The 19,926-nt window shown below is 36.2% G+C and overlaps 1 protein-coding gene across 1 annotated transcript; it reads left to right on the top strand.

The window, feature by feature from the left end:
- Window positions 1-4,876: 4,876 nt before the first annotated feature.
- LOC107758286 (CTD small phosphatase-like protein) lies at window positions 4,877-19,883 on the top strand. Its single transcript, XM_016575991.1, has 8 exons — window positions 4,877-4,939; window positions 5,090-5,296; window positions 7,168-7,200; window positions 11,903-12,004; window positions 14,655-14,711; window positions 16,152-16,244; window positions 17,473-17,658; window positions 19,061-19,883. Exons 1-8 carry the CDS (start codon window positions 4,877-4,879, stop codon window positions 19,184-19,186), a joined length of 867 nt encoding a protein of 288 aa, XP_016431477.1. The 3' UTR covers window positions 19,187-19,883.
- The last annotated feature ends 43 nt before the right edge of the window (window positions 19,884-19,926 follow it).

Raw genomic sequence — 19,926 nt, 5'->3', positions numbered from 1 at the left:
TATATATATATATATATATAAGTTCCAGGTTTGTGGACAAAAGCTTTGTGGTTATAAATCAAAATTACTATAAAATAACGATTATTATATAAATAATATCAAATAAAATAAGAAATATTACATAGAACCAAAGGGTTAGGGTTCTACTTCGTCAATTGGCTTCGCTGAGACAGCATAGATTGTACAGTGTAAAGGAGATATACAATTAATCTCTCTCTTGTATTTTGTTTTTAAGATCAGCTTTAGGAACAAGAAAACACGAAAAGCAAACTTATTTGTGAACTTCAAAAAATAAAAAAGCTCCAGGTTTGTGGCCAATAAAAATAATCATATAATAATAAAAATGTTTTTATTATGATTATGATTATTTATTAAAAATATTAAACAAAATGTATATATATTTAAAATATATCATATTATTATTATTATAAATAATAATAATGATTATTATTATTTTATTATAGTACAGTACAGTACAGCTGTGAAATTACTATTCTGATATTTACGGCTGTCTTAATTTATTCATTTTCGAACAATAAACTATCAATCTTTTATTTTGGCCAAAAATCTTCTCTTTTGTTGACAACAGCCAGTTTCTCATTACAAGCTGCGCATGCTGCTTTCCCAAATGCACATTATAAACTCGCAGCACATCGATTTACTATGAACCAAGCCACTCAGAGAAGCTGAAAACACAGGATCGTGAACTTCTACTGTGTAAAAGAACACAGTGCCATGCTTCACTTTGAAATATGCATTAAGCTCATGTATTTAATTAAATTTTTTGTAATTTGATAATCACACTAAGCCTTAGCGTGATTTCAGTTTTATGTTGATTAATACTCGTGCAGACCTAATCTTTGCTTTGTCAGACAAATGCTTGCATTCATGAATGCAGACATCTGTTAACTACAGTTTGTGGAGTGAGGTTGAATTTGAACAAAATACACAACATTTCTTCACACTGTAGCTGGGACGGCACCACCATGCAAACTGACTCCAGCCACATTCCTGTGGTCAGCCAGAGAATATGTTTTTAGATGGGTATGTTTGTATGCGTGCGTGTGGAGAAAACCCTGTTTGTGTTGGACGGATGGTTGTTCAGGGGGCTGGTACATGGTACAGGCTTCATTATACTGGCCCACCTCCTGTTTGCCTCCATCTCTCCCTCTGGCGTCCTTCCCACCTGCGTATTATTAGACTGCCATGCAGGGCAGACGATCAAGGTGGGAAAATACTAACAGCCTCAAAATGGAGGCCCAGGAGGGAGGGATTGCACAGGAACGGTGTTTTGGGAATGTGAGCGCAGAGGTTGGATCGTACCGTGTGTTATGACAGACTGTGTATCCTCAGTAGACTTAGTTACTCATTATAATAAGCCTGAGAACAGTGCAATTATGTTTTAAAATACTATATAAATATGTTTTAAATCACCCTCTGAGTAGCGTTTCTGTGTAGAAGGTCGTTTGGCTCGTTTACATCTCGTTATGCCTCAGAACCCAGCTTGTCAACTGACAGGTAATTATAGTTAGAAAATCAGAGGGTCTAGTGCCTCTGTCTCTTTCTTTGGAGTGTCTTTGGAGACGCCCCTCAAATTAGTTTCACACAAGTACCTTACAGTCTGTTTATAGATACTTGCTCCTTGAGTGGCTTGTTTTTTTGGGGGGGTTTTTTTTTTTTTTTTACAAAATACCACACTAAAATCTATTTATTTTATTTTTTAATTTAATTTAATTTATTAAGCTTTTTCCTAAATTATATTTTGGACCCCTTGTGTGACTGTTCCTTTATAATAAAGGGGGCAGCAATAATTTCAAATGTGTCACCTGTTCAGTCCCAACAATATCTCACATTTTGCTGAGACTTGCCAAAATACTACAATACAATAGACTTGCCAAGTTTACAATAAGTTGTCAGTGATTTCTCATCAAATTCACAAGAAAAAAATATCTGAGCTAATTAATTTTTTTATATTATTCATTTTAATTTAATCTTGATGTGTGTACTCGTAAAGTACTTAGGAGAAATAGAAATAGAAATAAATGAGACAGTTGTGTAAACAGTTTTTTCCCCATTTAATTTAGCTTTGTTTTATTTTACTTAAATGCTTTCATTTATTGACCTATTTTTGTGTATTCATTGTGTCTAGTTGTCAACGTAATACACGCATGGCATTTTTGTTTTATTTATTTATATTTTTATGGGTTTTAAACTGTTAGTTAATGTTTCTTCCAAAACAGTCATACTTTTGTTTTACATGACCATTTTTTCATCAATGTTTTTTCTACCTTATAAGACTTCTGTATGTGAATGATTAGCTGTTATGATTTGTCTTTGTGTGTAAAATGAGCAATGTCCCTAATATGCTGGATGTTTTTTCTACCTTATAAGACTTCTGTATGTGAATGATTAGCTGTTATGATTTGTCTTTGTGTGTAAAATGAGCAATGTCCCTAATATGCTGGATGTTTTTTCTACCTTATAAGACTTCTGTATGTGAATGATTAGCTGTTATGATTTGTCTTTGTGTGTAAAATGAGCAATGTCCCTAATATGCTGAATATTGTACACATATTGGCTTTCATATGATAAAAGACATTTGCTTTGTGACCATTTATTTTAAAAAAGCATGGCAATTCCTTTTTTTCCATTATATTTACCTCACTTTTAATGCAGCCATTTCTGAAAACAGAAGCAAGTGACCTGCTAGAGTCATACAGGTGGTTAATAATGGTACTAGCCAAAGCTGGTTGTTTGGGGATCATCATAAGGACTAATGTACTTGGGCTGGACTGAGTTCTTGTCAACCTCATCAAGCCACAGGAAGCGGATTTCCTCATGGTCTGATGTGACCTTATGTGTTTTCCAATAGCAGTAATCAGACAGATGCTGTAAGCTATTACCCTAATGCTTCTTCCATTATGAGATTGAAACCCGTTTGGCTCAGGGGTTTCATTTTCATTATTTAACCTCTATGTAAGGTTAGACACGCTGAGATTTAAAAGCTTTTGGACAAGAGATACTGTACCTGGCCAAGACCATCAATGGCACAAAAAGTTTTAGAGAAACACAAACCTCACATAATTAGATAAAATACACATTCAAGTAAACTAATTTAGCCTACACATTTTATAATCATAAAATTTTATAAATATGGAGGAAGTCTTATATAATATGTCTTGACATCAACTATTACATGGCTCAGGTTATAAGTGCATGAGTATAGTATTGAGTAAAAGTATATGCATGATACTTTTAATACACTAAAAATATCCTTAATGCCTTTACAAGCTCAGTTTTCTCTCTTGTTAATGTATTTCAAATAAGCAGAAAGTTTGGGTTGGCCAAGGAAATTTTATTTTATATTATTTTATTTTAAATTTCTTTCACCAAACCATGCCTATAAATATCTCAATAAATATATTTTTTATCTTTTATAATAAGCACATAAGTAGGAGACCTCAAAGTTAACATACATGGACTAAAATATCCGTTAATAGCCAACTGATTACCTAAATAATTATATTAATATTAACAAATAATAGGCTGAACTCATTTAAAATCACAAGCCAAGATTTTGCTGCAGTGTACTAGTTCTTGATTTGATGAAAGTGTATAATTGGTTGATTGTTAGCACTTTAAGGTGCAGTAACAACAGGCATTACTGCAACAATGAGAGCACTTGGCCCTCACGACTGACCTGGATAGCGTGAAACCCTATCTGTACTGTGCCACTTAACACAAAGCAGGACACAAGATAGCAGTATGACTAGAAAGACACATCTAGACCGACATCTCAGTCATCAATGATATTGAGCCTTTTGTTACTCAATTTAACAGAAAAAAAAAACATTTAAAATACACATTTTCCAAATGCACATTTTCCAAATGTTTTGCTTGCCCCCTCTATTTTGCCAAACATCTGCTGCTGTCAGGAGCGACCTGTTCTTCCATTAACAATACCTGGCCTGCATGCCTCATTAGATCACCTATGGAGAGCCAGTTTTTGTCATCCAGTCTTTCTGTTTATTACCCAGCAATCAACTGGAGTGCAACCAAGTGATGTAGGTTTGCAGATATTCAGTATTTCTTTTCATAGTACTGTTTGTGTAGTTCCTGCAGTTACTGGGCAAAATATCATGCACATATGTGTACATAACCAGAATGTTATTGTGAGACGGGCAGATGGGTTACTTTAAAAGGAAAGCTGCTGTTTTGATTTTTGATCTGTTGTGAGTTTTGTTTTGAGTTTTGAGTTGTTTTGATTTGTTTTTCCTTTATTTTGGGATCATGCAAACCTTCTGTGAATTATTTTACAATAAAGAGGACATAATATTGGTTTTGTTTTGATTTGTTTTTAAAAGTTGTTATGTTTTGTTTTATTTGAAAAAGCCTCTTTATTTGGGATTGTGTAAACCTTGTGTGACTTCTTTTACAATAAAGAGGACGTTTTGTTTTGTTTTGTTTTGTTTTGCTTTGCTTTGCTTTGCTTTGTTTTGTTTTGTTGAAAAAGGCTCTTCCATTATTTTAGGACTGTGCAAACCTTGGGATCATGCTGACTGTTCTTTCACAGTAAAGAGGGCATTTATTTTATTTTATTTTATTTTATTTTACTGTGACCCTTGACGTCATGCTTATGTTCATGCACATGAACACTCAATTTTAGATCCACTGCCATCAGCTTAATCATGTCTTCCTCACATTCAGCATTTACAATGTCTGATTTGCATTTTTTTTTTACAGGGCTTTTAAAGCAGGTTGTATTACTGTACTTGAGACATATTGCTGTGCACAATGACGTGCTGTTGTATGCATTGAATGCAATCACAGAACAGCAGGCGTGCAAGCGTAGGGGGTAAAGGTGACTGAGTCGCCCATGGAGACGCGTTCTGTGTACCATAATACGCAAAAGGAGCTGTTTGCACACTTGTTCGGTCATGTGAGCTGTACATAGTAACCAATAAGCAAACTCCGACCGACTGTTGTTTTTCACTCGTTACGACCTCCTTCGTGAATGTGTGCTGTATGCGAGGCAGATGGGTTTTAAGTTACAGGGCAGGGAAGGTAAAGCCCCAGATGTTTTGAACAGTTTGTGCATTGCTGTGACCAGTGTGTGTGTGTGTTTTTCTCTGTCACAGTCTCCCAGTCCAACAGCAGTTTAAAGAAACACAGGAACAGAAGTATCTTTAGTCCCTTCTTCTGCTGTTTCCGAGACTATGATGCGGAACCACCAGCCACCAACAACAAGACCTGCTCCCTCCCTCCACCTGCCGAGGAGAACAGCAGCCCTCCAAAGGTGAGGCCTCATTTATTTCTCTAACGACAGTTTTAACGGCGTGAAAATCTTCGGCAATGGATGCAAGAAATTGCAGAGTTTAAGTTACTGCATTTGAATTGCTAATGTTGGTCCAGCTCAGAATAAAGTCTGAAAAATTTTCTCTCGGTTTAGCTGAGGTTTTTTTCTTGTTTGCGAGCTGCACCTGAATGCAGGCTCAGTGCATGCTGTTCCCGTGTCCACACCGCAAAGTTTTCCAGCTGTTCCGAACTCTGTGAACCCGCTGTGATGTTTACCATCCAGTTCTAGAAATGATGGGCCCGCTTCCCCTCACACACATTCTTCAATTTCCACCCACCCACATACACATACACTCTCTCTCACACATTCCTGAACTGGTTCTAATTCCAATAAAGTATGTGTCTTGTGTGATTGATTACTTGCTGCCCAGTTTGTTCCTTCCCCTCTTTCCTTTTCTTTTTCTTTATTTTTCTTTCTCTCTTTCTCCCATTGGCTATGTACACTTAATGGGGAGTACACAATCACTTAGAATGCATTGCGCCCGCTGATAGTGTTGTTTATTTGCACGTCATCTATGCTGTTTTCAGGTTAATAAAGTAATTATGCAAAACAGGTCACCATGTTGAAAAGTAAAAAGCACAAATGAGATCTTTTTAATATCTCAGTTGTTTCTCCTAGGGAACAAAATCAAATTGAGACTTTTGCTCCTGATTTTCAGATTGTTCTCCTGAGAAAAAGTTTCAAATTCGACTGAGACTAGCCAAGTCTGACTGCAGTTAATAGTCTGTGATTTCTCATCAAACTTTTGCAAGGAAAAAAAATATCTGAGCTATTTAATTTTAACATTAATTTTACATTTCTGTGGGAGAAATAAAAATACAAAAAATATAAAAAAGTCAAAAATTTCAATTTTTATAAGTAATTTTAGAAGAAACGTCTGATACAAAATTGATACTTGAAGAAAACAACCAAGAACTCAAATAAATCTCCTGAGCTGTAAAAGGGGCAAACTTTGAGCAATAAACCCTTACACTAGGATGGTGCAAACATGTCATGTACTGTAGACACATGTACACTTGGGCCTTTGTTTATTTTAATTTATTTTATTTTATTTTTTGGTTTTCCACACTCATCATGAAGACTCCAGTCCATCAGTAGCCTAATAAAAGCGGTTTTATTTTGCATGGAGCGGACCACCTCAGATTGGTGCAATATTTACAAAAAATTACAAACTGCACTTTACAGTAAACACTCATTTTGTGGAGTTATTTCAGCGCATTTGTCTTGTGCCTGTTGTTTAGTGTATTTTCACACTCTTTCTTTCGGTCTCTTGCACTCATCCAAACACACACACAAATGCTGGGCAGTGTACCGTGTGAAATGACCTCACTGTCCGTGGTGAAACTTTAAGCCACAGCGCTCCACAAACACTCATGTGTGCTGACAAAGCAGGTACAGGCAGCTATAAATGGATCTGAATCAGATCGCATTACCGCCAATGTTTGCCTGCAAATGACTCGCGATTTGAAGTGGAATGTCCTGCTATTTTACATGTGCATGCACTCTAAGCTGCCCTGTTTTAGACCCACAGACACTTTAAATGAAACCCATGTGTTTTACAGCACTTCCAGAGAGATTCCTGGCAGGATTACGCTGTGAACAAGGATGTGATTTTTGTCAGCATGTCTGTCTGTCTTAGTCAGTCATGTAATAATAATGTACAACAATTCGTAATCTCTGTTGTGATGTTTGCTTTCACAGTGTCGTGTTTGTTGTGCTTCTTTTTTTCTTTTTGATGATTCTCTTCCCTCCGTTTTCTTTTCTTTCTTTCTTTCTTTTTTTCCCTCTTTCTATCTGGTTTTGTTTCTCAGTGTGATCAGGTCCAGGTCATCCCTATTCCCAGTGTATGTATTATCTTTTTTTTTTTGCCTGCATGCTTATGCATATATTTTTGTCTCTTGAGAGAAACCTGCCTGACTTCATTTTTCTGGGATGCATTAAGCTTCTACATCACTTTACATAAAATATGCAGCATCTTGGAAAACAGCCACATATTGTGCGTAAGTGACAGAAGGATTTAAACCTTGGGCTTTGAATTGATTAAACATTTGAATTTAATCAATTACATGAAGATCCTATGACTTACCTACTGTCCAAAGCAATACATTTTGCAATGACCTGCACAATCCTTCAATGCAGATGTTTTTTTGTTTTTTTTGCCTGCATCTACTTTCATTCATTACAAAAAACACTCCCGTACAGCTCAGATCTCATCAAAATGTTTTGATCGAAATCAGTAAATGTCTCTGGTCTTATTGTCCATATCATTGCACATTGTTCTAAAGAAAAAAAACAGTTTGTTTTCATAATCTTTCATCAAAATGTAATAACTCTGCCTTTGATAATGGGTTTTCTGCTCACAAAACCTTAGTAGCATGTGTGGGGGGAAAATATTAACCATTAATCTCAAAATATCATAGCCATATATGATCAAAACAGATCAAATCCACAAACTGCCCTTGATTTTTTTTGCAATTGAATATTCTATTTCACTCAAAATTCAAAATTTGTTAAGTTAAATGGATAGTTCACCCAAATTTAAAAGTCTATCATTATTTACTCACATCATTCCAAATATGTTTTTTTCTTCTTCTGTGGAGCACAAAAGAAGATATTTGGACACATTTTTTAACAGTTTTTGCCGATACTCAGTTGAGTCCTGAACAACACTGATTGGACCCCATTGACTTTCATTGTGTGTACAAAATACTTTTTTTTTTCCAAGATGTCTTCCATTGTTTTCCACAGAAGAGTCATACTCTTTGGGAATGACGAGTCGTTGACAAAAATTTTAATTTTGGGTGTACTATCCCTTTAATGGTTTGCAAATGCTATTTCATTTTGTCTTAAAGGAACACTCCACTATTTTTGAAAATAGGCTCATTTTCCAACTCCCCTAGAGTTAAACAGTTGAGTTTTACCGTTTTCGAATCCATTCAGCCGATCTCCGGGTCTGGCGGTACGCAATGATATTACGCAGCACCTGAAAATAGGCTTATTGGAAGTTACCTAGCTGGGGACTATTTTTAGGCGCTGCGTAATATCATTGCGCCTGCTGCACCCATGGTACGGCAGCAAAGTTCCTTGATTATTATGCCGGAATGAGAGTATAGTTCCTATCGGCCTAGAAAATCGCTATTATCAAAAATAGTGGAGTGTTCCTTTAAGCTTGGTTATAGAGTCATATGGTTAAGGTAATTGGGAGACTGGTAGTGCCGATAGTAATAAGCTGTACTTAAGGACAACAGCAGTCTCAGAAAGTCAAATCATCCCACACTGCACCTGCTAGAGGAAGAGTGTGCAGAGAGGTTTACTGATCTGAGCCAGGCCTTCACGCTGAGCCGGAGATAGGGGAGACCCAAATCCTGAAACACACTCCACCTGCCTCTGCCTGCTCAGCAAAAAGCAAGCATCCATGCTGAGCAAATGCTGGCAGGAGTTTTAATTCTCACAGTAATTGTAATCAAACCTCGGATCCACTGGTGTCTTCTAAGATGACAGCTGGGAATGTCTCACTGCCTGCTTCCAGATCCTCCTTGCTTTGACTGGCTGACACTAATGACTGAAATTTTCAGCTGCATGATGTCAAGCTTTCAGTATCTTCTCTCTAATGCATTTTGAAAGTGTCTGGATTGGGGTAAAGGTTAAGTTGGGAATTTAGTGAACCACAAACTGTTGGCTGTCATTTTTCACTCAGCGCAAACAGATTATCATAATTCAAGCAAGTGATAAATCTTAAAGTGTTTGAAAGCCATGAAATGAATCCTGGGATTGGCTGATACAGCATGAGGCTTCAATTATGGTTAAAGCATTTTTCGAAAACCATAAAGTCTTCAGAGTTATAATGTAATGATGTAATTGCATGTACTCATGGAGCATGCATAATTTTGACCATCTGTGTGGTCTTGTTTGTGTATCCATGTGGGGACCGAATGTTCCCTCAGTGATAGCAAAACCCGAAAAACCAATACCAATATATTTTATTTATTAGTGAATATTGGATACTTAACTGTGAATGCTCATTTCCCCTATTTTTTATATTTAAAGTACCTTTGCTGTCATCTAACACTCACTTAATCTTTAATCACTAATAAAGTAAAGTTAATTTTTAAAAACTAATAGTTTAATAACACTGTCAAACAAACAATCTTTAGCAAATCTCAAAATAAATATGTTTTTAAAATTGTACATTATTATGTTGCAATGCCTTAAAGTAATAGTTCACCCAATATTAAAAAATATATATATACTGATTATTTAGACCTAGGTCATCCAAGATGTATATGTATATTTTTTCTGGCTGAAAAGAAATTAAGGTTTTGGAGGAAAACTTTCAAGGAATTTTTCCCATCTAATGCAAGTGAACATTCTTGACGGTCCCAAAATCCATATTTTTGCAGCTTCAGAGTAATCCACACGACCCCAGAGTCCTCTCTAATGAAACGATCGGTCGTTTTCAGATAAAAACATATACTTTTATTTATTTAGACAAAATGGTAATGAATTTTAATATCAGCCATTTATCAGTTATTAGTCGCAACATAAAATAATTATTGTGGAATGTAAACTATGAACAGCTTTAAGTTGTCTAATTTGATACAAAAAAATGCCGTCTTCCTCTTTAAAAACAGTAGGGACTGTGATATAAAATATTTTTGTGTGTGTGCTTACTGTATGTGTGGACAGTGTTGAAGAGTGCATCCATTTTCTAGCACTTGCACTGATATTAAGGTCATACGCTGAGACTCACTTTATAGGCTATAGGTTTATTCCATGTTTGACACATCACATTTTATATACTTAAAAGTACATATTGGAGTAATTATGAATTACATTAATAATTAATTCAACTTTAATGTAGTTTAATGTTATTAGATTAGCAAAGTTATTCAAACCAGATGAGGTGGAAATATCGGCAGTGAAAGGTCATGGAGGACTCCAGCAGATTCATACTGGCACAGATAAATCATCCAGCCCATGCACTGTCCTCTATGACCTTTCCTCCACGCTCATGGTGAAATGAAGAATGAACATGTAAAGAATATTCGGCATATTACTGTCAAGAATGTACGTACAGTGGGTATAGATAAGAATCACCCCCTTTTAAAATAATCACATTTTGTTGCTTTGCAGCCTGATATGAAGATGAACACAGTTTTTGTTTTATTCAGCTGTATTTACTCAGTGCAACTTATAACATCCAAGTGAAAAATATAACACCAACATGCCAGAAAAAAAAAAAAAAACAGAATCACTGAGTTGGGATCACCCCCCTCCTAAAAATTATTTGTAAACTCTTGTTATTAAGAAGTGGAAGGTATTTGGTACAAATTGAATTATTTGGCTTCAACAATAAACGATATGTCTGGTGGAAATCCAAAACAGCTCACCATCCAAATAACAGCATTCCTCCAGTAAAGCATGGAGGTGGTAATATCCTGTTATGGGGTGTTTGTCTGCAGCAGGGACTGGAGCACTTGTCAGGATAGAAGGAAAAATGGATGGGGACAAATACAGTCAAATTCTCGAGGAAAATCTGCTGCCCTCTGCCAGAAAGTTGTCAATTGGAAAAAAGGTTTACCTTCCAACAGGACAATGACCCAAAGCACACAGCAAAACTGAGCACACAGTGGCTGAAGGAGAAAAAGGTGAATGTCCTTGCATGACCTAGTCAGAGCCCAGACTTAAACCTCATTCAAAATCTGTGGAATGACTTGAAGACTGCAGTCCACAAACACTCCCCATCAAATTTAACTGAATTGCAGTCTAGATGTGCAAAGTTAGAAGAGACATATCCCAACTGACTAAAGGTTGTAATTAAAGCAAAAGGTGGTTCAACAAAATACTGACACAAGGAGGTGATCCTTTTTCCAACTCAGTGATTCTGTTTTTTTTATTAATTTTTATTTTTTTTTTTTTTCTGACATGTTGGTGTTATATCTTTCACTTGGATGTTATAAGTTGCACTGAGTAAATACAGCTGGATAAAACAAAAACTGTCCGTCTTCATTTCAGGCTGCAAAGCAACAAAATGTGATTATTTTAAAGAGGGGTGTTTCTTTTCTATACCCACTATACATTATGCATTTCTGCATGTGCTGTGGATGACTTCGCTTGCATCTTTGGATATGTGTGAGTGTGTTTTGCTCCCATAGGCAAGTCCATCTGCCTCCCTCAGGTCAGGCTTAGTAAAGGACATCTCTTTCCCGTTACTGGCAGACCATCTACAGAGGCAGCTTGTGCTTAGGCAACACGACTTGGCAGTGAAGCCAAACCAGGGGGGACAGTCACTTTAACACAAAGCTATGATCGTTGTTTCAAGGTTATCCAAAACCACTAGATCCCGGTACATCATTTGGGATTCATTTGGGGCAACAACAGAGCAATCTCCAGTGCATGTTGTGTCTCTTTGGAGGAGGGCCTGTAGCTTTTGATGATAATTCTGAATATCTGGCTGATATGATAAGCATGCATCTTTATCCTCCATTGAACTGCTTGTTTGCTCTTCTCTCCTCCTTGTATTCATCTGTTCTGTATTTCCTCCAGCCTCCAGCCAAATACCTCTTGCCTGAGGTCAGCATTAATGATTACGGCAAGAACTGTGTGGTCATTGACCTGGACGAGACCCTCGTGCACAGCTCCTTCAAGGTACTTCTGAATACACACACATGTACTAAAAATACTACAATTTTGTTATTATGATATTTCATATAGCAATGAATAAGCGGCATGTTGAGGCTAGTAATGACCTTTTGAAGAGTGCCAAGTATTGTTAAATATTGTTTTAAAACCTAGTTAGCTGCCTATGTAGGGAGCCTTTTACAAAGTAGGCATCTTGATTATTCTACCTCCAAAGATAACTTGTTTTGGCTACATTTAGTGTCATAACTTATCATAACAAAAATAAACACCGGTATTCGGTATGAACCGGTATACCGCCCAGCACTATAACTATCCTTTTCGAAGAAGGAAATCCCAGAATACACAATAATCCAAGAAGGTGGAGAATGCGGGCAAAATATTGAGTATGAATCTTTCATTCAAGACTGACAGAAATAGTTAAAAATAGTAATTAGAAGTAGATCATTTTAACCAGTATTTGTCTGTTATGCAGTTTTATTTTCATAAGAGCAATTTCAGGAGATTCACTCCTGCACAGTGGTTTTGAGTGCCCAGATGATTTATTTGAGCAACCTAAGACATGATAACAGAAGGCATTGGCAGTATTTTGAGGTTGTTGGGGTGGATTTTAAGTCCCAAATGAATTAAATCCTCTTCCGAGATTAAATGTTTGTCTGGTCCCTAGAAAGTAGCGCTTCGGGGAGCCACCTGCTGAGCGCAGTGACCCACTTCTCTGCATCTTCGTTTTAGACTGGTTTTTAGCTCTCCCTCTCTCTCACACATACACACACACAGTCAAATAAACAACTATGGTCAGTTGATTACACACAATCAATCACCCCACATTTATATATGTACACACATCCTGCTTAATGCATACATGTCTTCCACAGCTGGATACATCCCCACTCCCAAAAGAGAAAGACAGTGACAGATACTGAATGTGTTTGCTCTAAGACTAATAACTGTGTTTTGTTAAGCCTGTCCTCCTTTAAAATGTCTGCCTGGCAGCTCCTGTTTTTGCTCAGAGAAGAGAGAAAGGCGGCGACTGAGAGAAAGAGGCCCAGAGAGAGGGATGCATGCCTTTGTGCGCGTTCACATCCTCACATACACACACAAATACACCCATCCTGACGCCAAAACACACACCCACATACACACACATTACATTAGAAAGGTATGCTCACAGTTACACAAAAAAGATTTGACCGTGACCATACTTGAACGAGTGTTTACAATATATTCTATTACTTAGAATTATTGTTTAGCATGTTCTGTCTCAATTAGCTTTTTTCATTTAAATACAGTGGCTTCAATATTTGAACATTTAAGCAATATTAAATATTTGGTATGTAATGCAAAGGAATTTTTAAGTTTTAGACATAGACATGATACTCATTTTATAATATTGACCAAAGGTCTGTACTTCATTGTGCTAATCCTTTAAAAAATGCATAAATGAACTTGAAACACCGCCTGAAATACTTGATTTTCATCTAAATTTTCTTGTATAATGACCACTAAACTGTTACCACTGACAGCAGATTTCATACAGTATTCTAGTTTCATGTTTCTTGTAAAACTCTACACTCTCTTTTTTTACTCGCATAATAAAATAATTTAATCTCACTTCAATCTCCAAAGTCAATGTATTTTCTTATGTGGAAGCCATGTATTAAATAGGATAATGTGCAGTCAGATGGTCATTTTTATGCAAAAATTGTCATTTTTATAGGGTTAGCAAGACCCCTTCCAACTACAATTTATATGTTGAGTTTGGTTACACACACACACACACACACACATATATATATATATATATATATATATATATATATTTCTAGCTAATAAATATTGCTATGCCAGTGTCACAATTCGCATTCATATACGTAGATCACACACTCCTCCTGCTGGCCATATTATGAACTGACGTGTAAATCAGTTGACTGTGAACACTGATCTGAAATTAGTCCCTTCATTAAATATTTAATTCAGACAGAAATTAAATTACTAAAACATTCATAAATGTGTCCACTGTATTTATACACAAAGGTTTTTACTGTTAACTGTTAATTGTTCTTTTTTTATGTTTTATTTAGTTTTCCATAAAAAACATTCTTAAAATAATTTGCTATTTCAAAATAATTATGAAATGCATCAGCTGTTGGATGAGCCTCCTTCTCTGCCGTCCAGTCAGAACTGAGATTCACAGAATTTCCATGTTTTTAACAAGCCCTTGAAAAGTGCATAGAGCAAAAGTTGATTCTCCTCTCCTCATCCTCATCTCCCTTTCCCTTTCTCTGTTTGCATTAAGACAGCTCATAGCCACCCGCTGAGTCTCTTTCATCGTCTCCCAGCACTCTACAGCACGTCTCCTCCTCTCTCTCCCTCTGTTTTCTTTAAAAGCGTATCAAGTCTCTTTTCAAAGACGTTTGCAGTTCCCAGCTCCATGCAGTCAGCTGTCAGAAACACACACGCTCAAATGCGCACACTCATGCACATACACTCCTAAAGCTCAAAGAAGTCTAATTGAAAGTCTTGACTACAGGTAGCTGTGAAGCAGTGGATGCCTCCCTCTGGCTCTCTCAGAGAACAGCTCAGCTGATACAGCTGTAACATGCTTACAGTCGGTTTCAAGCAGGCTCCTAACGCATGATTTCCTGTTTTGTGCCCGCAGCCCATCAGCAATGCTGACTTTATAGTCCCTGTGGAGATTGACGGAACAGTTCATCAGGTACCGTGCAAATAGGTTCAAATGTAGCCATGGGTAAATGTTCACACTTTGTCGGCAACGGATTACTAACAAAGCTCTCGCCCCCTTTGAATCTGGACTGTGATTTTGGGCTGCAATTTCACGTAATCTTGACAAGCTGTGTCATAAATTTAAATTAAAGGATATTTTGCGTTCTATACAAGTTAATCGACAGCATTTGTAGGATAATAAAAACAAATATTATTTTCCTTTGTTTTCTTAAAAATAAAAAATCAAGGTTTACAGTGAGGCACTTACAATGAAAGTGGATGGGACCAATTTTTGGAAGATTTAAAATAATTTTATTAAAGCACTTACAATAATATTTCTGCCAAAAATGTGCTATTTTTGAGCCATAACACTGCTTAAACCATCATTTTAGAGCTGTTTTAGGGCACTGGGAAACAAAGTTGTAAAATTAGACTTTTACTCAGAAAATTTTATTTAAGTGATTTTTTACATTAAAATTATGTTAACACTTTTGGTTACTACATTGTAAAAATTATTTTTAAAAAATACAGTTAAAAAAGCAGCAGCTTTGGTTGCCAGAAATCTACCATAAAAATGCAGTAGCAACTTTTGAATTGAAATTAAATTTACAGTAAAAAAAAAAAACGTTTTATTAACTAAAATAATGTTTCAGAGAAACATTAAGGACAAGTAGAAATTCATTTTTGTGATAGTCAGCATTATGCCACAAATGCAGTCCATCAAGCTTAACTTTTATAGAACCTGGAATATTCCTGTAAAAAATATTTGAATATGGAATCGCAACATAAAATACATCTTAGTGACGGTGACCTCACTTGTTCTTTGTGTTTTCTGCTGTATTAAGACATCAGCGGTAATGATATCTTACCATTTCCAACATGTGTCCTCTGAGGCTTTATATTTTTATTCAGTTTTGCTCATCCTTTCATCTCTTAAGAAGAAGTCATATGTGAGTGGCCCCAAAGGGTTCATGCTAAATCACAGTCTGAATCTCATTTCCTTTTTATCATTCTCCTCGAGTCATTGGGTGCGATGTAGTCAGCAGCACTCGCACGCGGTAACTAACTTGAAATAAGCAAATGTCACCAGTCTGAATACAGCCGAAAGCTCAGAGTAAACACACTTAAGGGGAGTATGAATTGTGTTGATAGTAAGCCTGTGTGTGAGTCGAAAAGGCTTATTTGTTGCTGGAATACATCTGCGAAGTGGCTGGTACCTGGTTCAAGTAATCCAGGATAGGCTTTGTGGATCAGGGTTGGCCTGTTCTTGGTTACTTGCACTGGGTTGCAGCAACTGAACGACAAGTTCAAGACTGAAGCTCTACGAAGAGGTTTGTTGAAAGTTCAGTGTCAGCATCTCTTCTGTCTAATTGCGGAAATCAGAAGTGATTTCTTTCCATCAGTAATAACTGTTTATTTGGTTTGTTTGAAGGTCTATGTGCTGAAGAGACCTCACGTGGATGAGTTTCTGCAGAAAATGGGCGAACTGTTTGAATGTGTTCTTTTTACAGCCAGCTTGGCTAAGGTAAGATTCTCCAAGGTTTCTTCAGACTGCTTTAGGACTGACTAACAGCTTGCAATGTAATTTTGTAAGCTGATGAAATCTGATCTATTTCTAGTCAATAGTCTTCAATATTTGGTCAATTAGTCAATATTTTACCGACTCGATTTATAGCAACGGAAGTCATTTTCAGTGATAGCTGCAACGTTACCATTGCAATGCAATGTGTGTGAATCCAGTGACTCAACAAAGTTGAGAAAAGTTGAACGTTATGCAAATAAATGATGAAGTGAAGTCGGTGGAGCTCACAGGATCCATCTCCTGTGAGATACTCTCAGAGGGCTTTAATGCTGTTTAGAGCGATTTTGCTGTTCTATGTGATTTATATATACCTATATAATAAAAAAAGGATGTGTGGGAAACTGAGAAAGTTTGTCTGCAGTGAGTTTGTTTCATGCATTAATAATCGTTTATCTTGTTCATGAGATGATGTATTATGCACCACTGGTATATATATAAAATGCGTTCCCTACCAAACATTAATTTTTAACAGCAAGAAAACTAACTCCTTTTCAAAATAGAATGACATCTAATTTTATCGCAAATTATCCCAGTTTTTCAAAAGCTAAGGGGATTCAATCAGATTTAAATCCATTTAGGAATGTGATTTAGATTAGGTTTGTAAAAATGATTGATTCAGGTAATTAATTAATTAATTAATTAATTAATTATTGTTTGCTAAGTTTGAGTTCGAGACATAAATATTTATTTATCAATTGTTCATTTACTTTTTTTATTCATTCATTATTATTGTTATGATGATTATTATTACTATAACTATTGCATGATTACGTTTGTAATAATTATTTATTCAAGTTATATATTATTTCATGTTGTTTTTTTTGGGATGGATTTGAGTTAGATACATAAAGTATATGTTATTTATTGACATGTTTAATTCATTTATTAATTTTAAATTAATTTGTTATTGTTACTAATATTTTTATATGATATTAAAATTATTTATTCAATATATTATTTAATGTGTTTTTGGGGGCTGGATTTGAGTCAGGTACATGAAGTGTTTATTTAACATTAAGTGTTTTTTACTCTTGTTTGCCTCAGCCCCTTACTCTGTCCTTGTTTTGAATTACCTGTTTGTGTATGACCTTTGGATCCTCTACCTTCGAGTCACCGTGCAGTTCATAACAGTGTGATTGTTGTATTGTTTGTCTCTATTTTGGTCTTGCAGTATGCTGACCCTGTAGCAGACCTGTTGGACCGGTGGGGTGTGTTCAGGGCCCGGCTCTTCAGGGAATCCTGTGTGTTCCACCGGGGGAACTACGTCAAAGACCTCAGCCGACTGGGCCGAGAGCTCAACAAAGTCATCATAGTGGACAACTCACCTGCCTCCTACATCTTCCATCCAGAAAACGCTGTATGTGTCACTATGGGCCGCACCTGCAATTCATTTTTCATTACAGCATCAGAATACACTATTAATAGATAATATAGATTGCATGTTGACTCCTAGTGCATGAATTTATGTCTTCATCCCAGAATCACTTTTTCCAGTGGAACTAATGAGGTAGAACCCAGCCACTGGCACTTTACACTCCTTTGTCGAAACTTCTCATCAATTCTAGTCTCAGTGTGTAGCGAGAGTCCTGTGGAGGAAGCTGCAGTCAGACAGATCCCACTGTACCTCAGTGCTGTCACCTCCTACACACGCTTGCATCCCTCCTGTTAGATGAGAAGCTGTTATTCTCTATTCAAACTAATGAACTAAAGGTGCTGATTAAAGCCTGTTATCTGTAAGGTGGTGGAGAGCTATTCTCAAGACACTGCTCACAGTTGGCAAATACGTTTGTTGCATATGTCACGTATGCTTTTATCTGCCACTGTTGTTAATAGTACTTTCTAGGGCGGCACGATTAATCGTAATAAAATCCGAATCTAAGTGAGATTATCGAATCACAAAGGCTGTGCTTGTTTTCATTGTCTCGGAGCAGCTTGGTTTGCTTATAACACACTTTTGTGAATGCAACATACAGTGTCATAACTATTAGTATTGTAATTTAACAGTTGTACTGTGTAATATAACAATAATGAAAATTGATTATTCATATTTTAATTGTATTTAACACTTTTTATTTTACAGTGAAATATTATAGTTGTAATTTTTTGTTTGTTTTTAGTCATAATTATAATACAATAAGAAAAACAACAACAATAGTGATTACATGTATTATTAGTTGTATTTATATATAATTGCATTTGGGTTTTTTTTAGAAAATTGCCATTAAATGTTTTTTTCCCCCCACAAATCATGCATTCCTAGTACTTCCGTATTTTTTTAAACAAACAAACTTATGGATTTTCAATGAAAATCAATGATATCAATGGTCTAAGAGGCCTTTTATAAAGAGTTTAGGACAGAAAAATTATACATTTTTAAAGGGACGGAACAAGTAGCTTGAAAACATTAAAAAAGCATCAGTTATTGAACACATTTAGAAATTCACTTTTCAATCTTGCTGACTGTTAAAGTATTTTCTGTGTGTTTTCTTTAAGGTGTAGTTCAGCTAAAATGAAAATTGTATCATTATTTATTCACCCTCATGTCATTTCAAATCTGCAAAATATGTTCATCATTGTTATGAAGAAGAAAGTCATAAGAATTTTCATTTTTGGGTGAACTATCCCTTTAAGGGGGTTACTTATTAAGGAACCATTTTCATTGCACAGTCTAAAGGTAAGGTAAGCTAATGGTATTTTTATTGTCAAAGTTACTAGCTTGAGAAACGTGTGTTTTAGTAATGGTGTTTGTGTGTTTGCAGGTGCCGGTGCAGTCGTGGTTTGATGACATGACAGACACTGAGCTGCTGGATTTACTGCCACTGTTTGAAGGCCTGAGCAAAGAGACAGACGTTTACAGTGTGTTACAGAGCCTGAGGGTCAGGTAGCACACGGGTCCAGCACTGCCTTGCAAACACGAACATCTCCGGCTGAGCCATCGTTCGGCTCTGGCCTCTAGAAGAGACCACTCACCCAACGAACGTCATTCCTTCTCCCTCATTGGACCAACGGCCAACATAATTCCTTGGCAAGCAAATATATACACTTGGTTTATTTTAACTTTTGATGCAGAATGAAGAAAACAAAGCATTGTTTTATAAGAGAAACACAAGTGTTTACTATCCTTGAGTATGTTTACCAGGAAAAATAACAAGATGTGCTATTTTTCTGGACAGGCGTGAAAACACCTTTTTTTTTCTGTTCAGGCTATGCAGGCAGTCTTTTCCGTGGCGTCATCGATAGTTCCAACAACTGTGGTTTATTTTTTTTCTCGTTCTCTCGTACCAAACGAAGTGCCTTCTGACTGTTGTTTTTATGGGGACACAAATGAGTTTTTGTATGCTGCATATTTACAATTCAAAACCTTTAAACAGACACTTACTGTAAGAGCGAACGGTGAGTCTTTTAAAATTCCTGAAAACTTTTCGGTGACGGTCAGGAGTTTTCATTGGACTGAATGATAATATCGGGCAAAGGATGATGCCATTATTTTCTTGGGTTCTTGTATGCCTTCGAAAATATAGCATATAAGCATTGTGTTCAAAAGAAACGTTTGCATCTATTACCCAACTGTGATTTGAACTAATAATAGTCAGAATCTGAAATTAATAATCATCATTATTAAAAT

The sequence above is a fragment of the Sinocyclocheilus rhinocerous genome, unplaced genomic scaffold (assembly GCF_001515625.1).
Source record: "Sinocyclocheilus rhinocerous isolate Xijiao unplaced genomic scaffold, SAMN03320098_v1.1 scaffold142, whole genome shotgun sequence".
NCBI classification, from domain to species: Eukaryota; Metazoa; Chordata; class Actinopteri; order Cypriniformes; family Cyprinidae; genus Sinocyclocheilus; species Sinocyclocheilus rhinocerous.
Note: the sequence above shows the minus strand (reverse complement) of the source record. Positions and strands in the feature narration are given on the sequence as shown.

Bases quoted from the DNA above. Each gene is read 5' to 3' on its own strand.
- LOC107758286 (XM_016575991.1), top strand. From the start codon at position 4,877: ATGGAGACGCGTTCTGTGTACCATAATACGCAAAAGGAGCTGTTTGCA. The intron at 4,940-5,089 runs GTGAGCTGTACA...TGTTTTGAACAG, and splicing joins TTGCACACTTGTTCGGTCAT to TTTGTGCATTGCTGTGACCA. The intron at 5,297-7,167 runs GTGAGGCCTCAT...TTTGTTTCTCAG, and splicing joins AGAACAGCAGCCCTCCAAAG to TGTGATCAGGTCCAGGTCAT.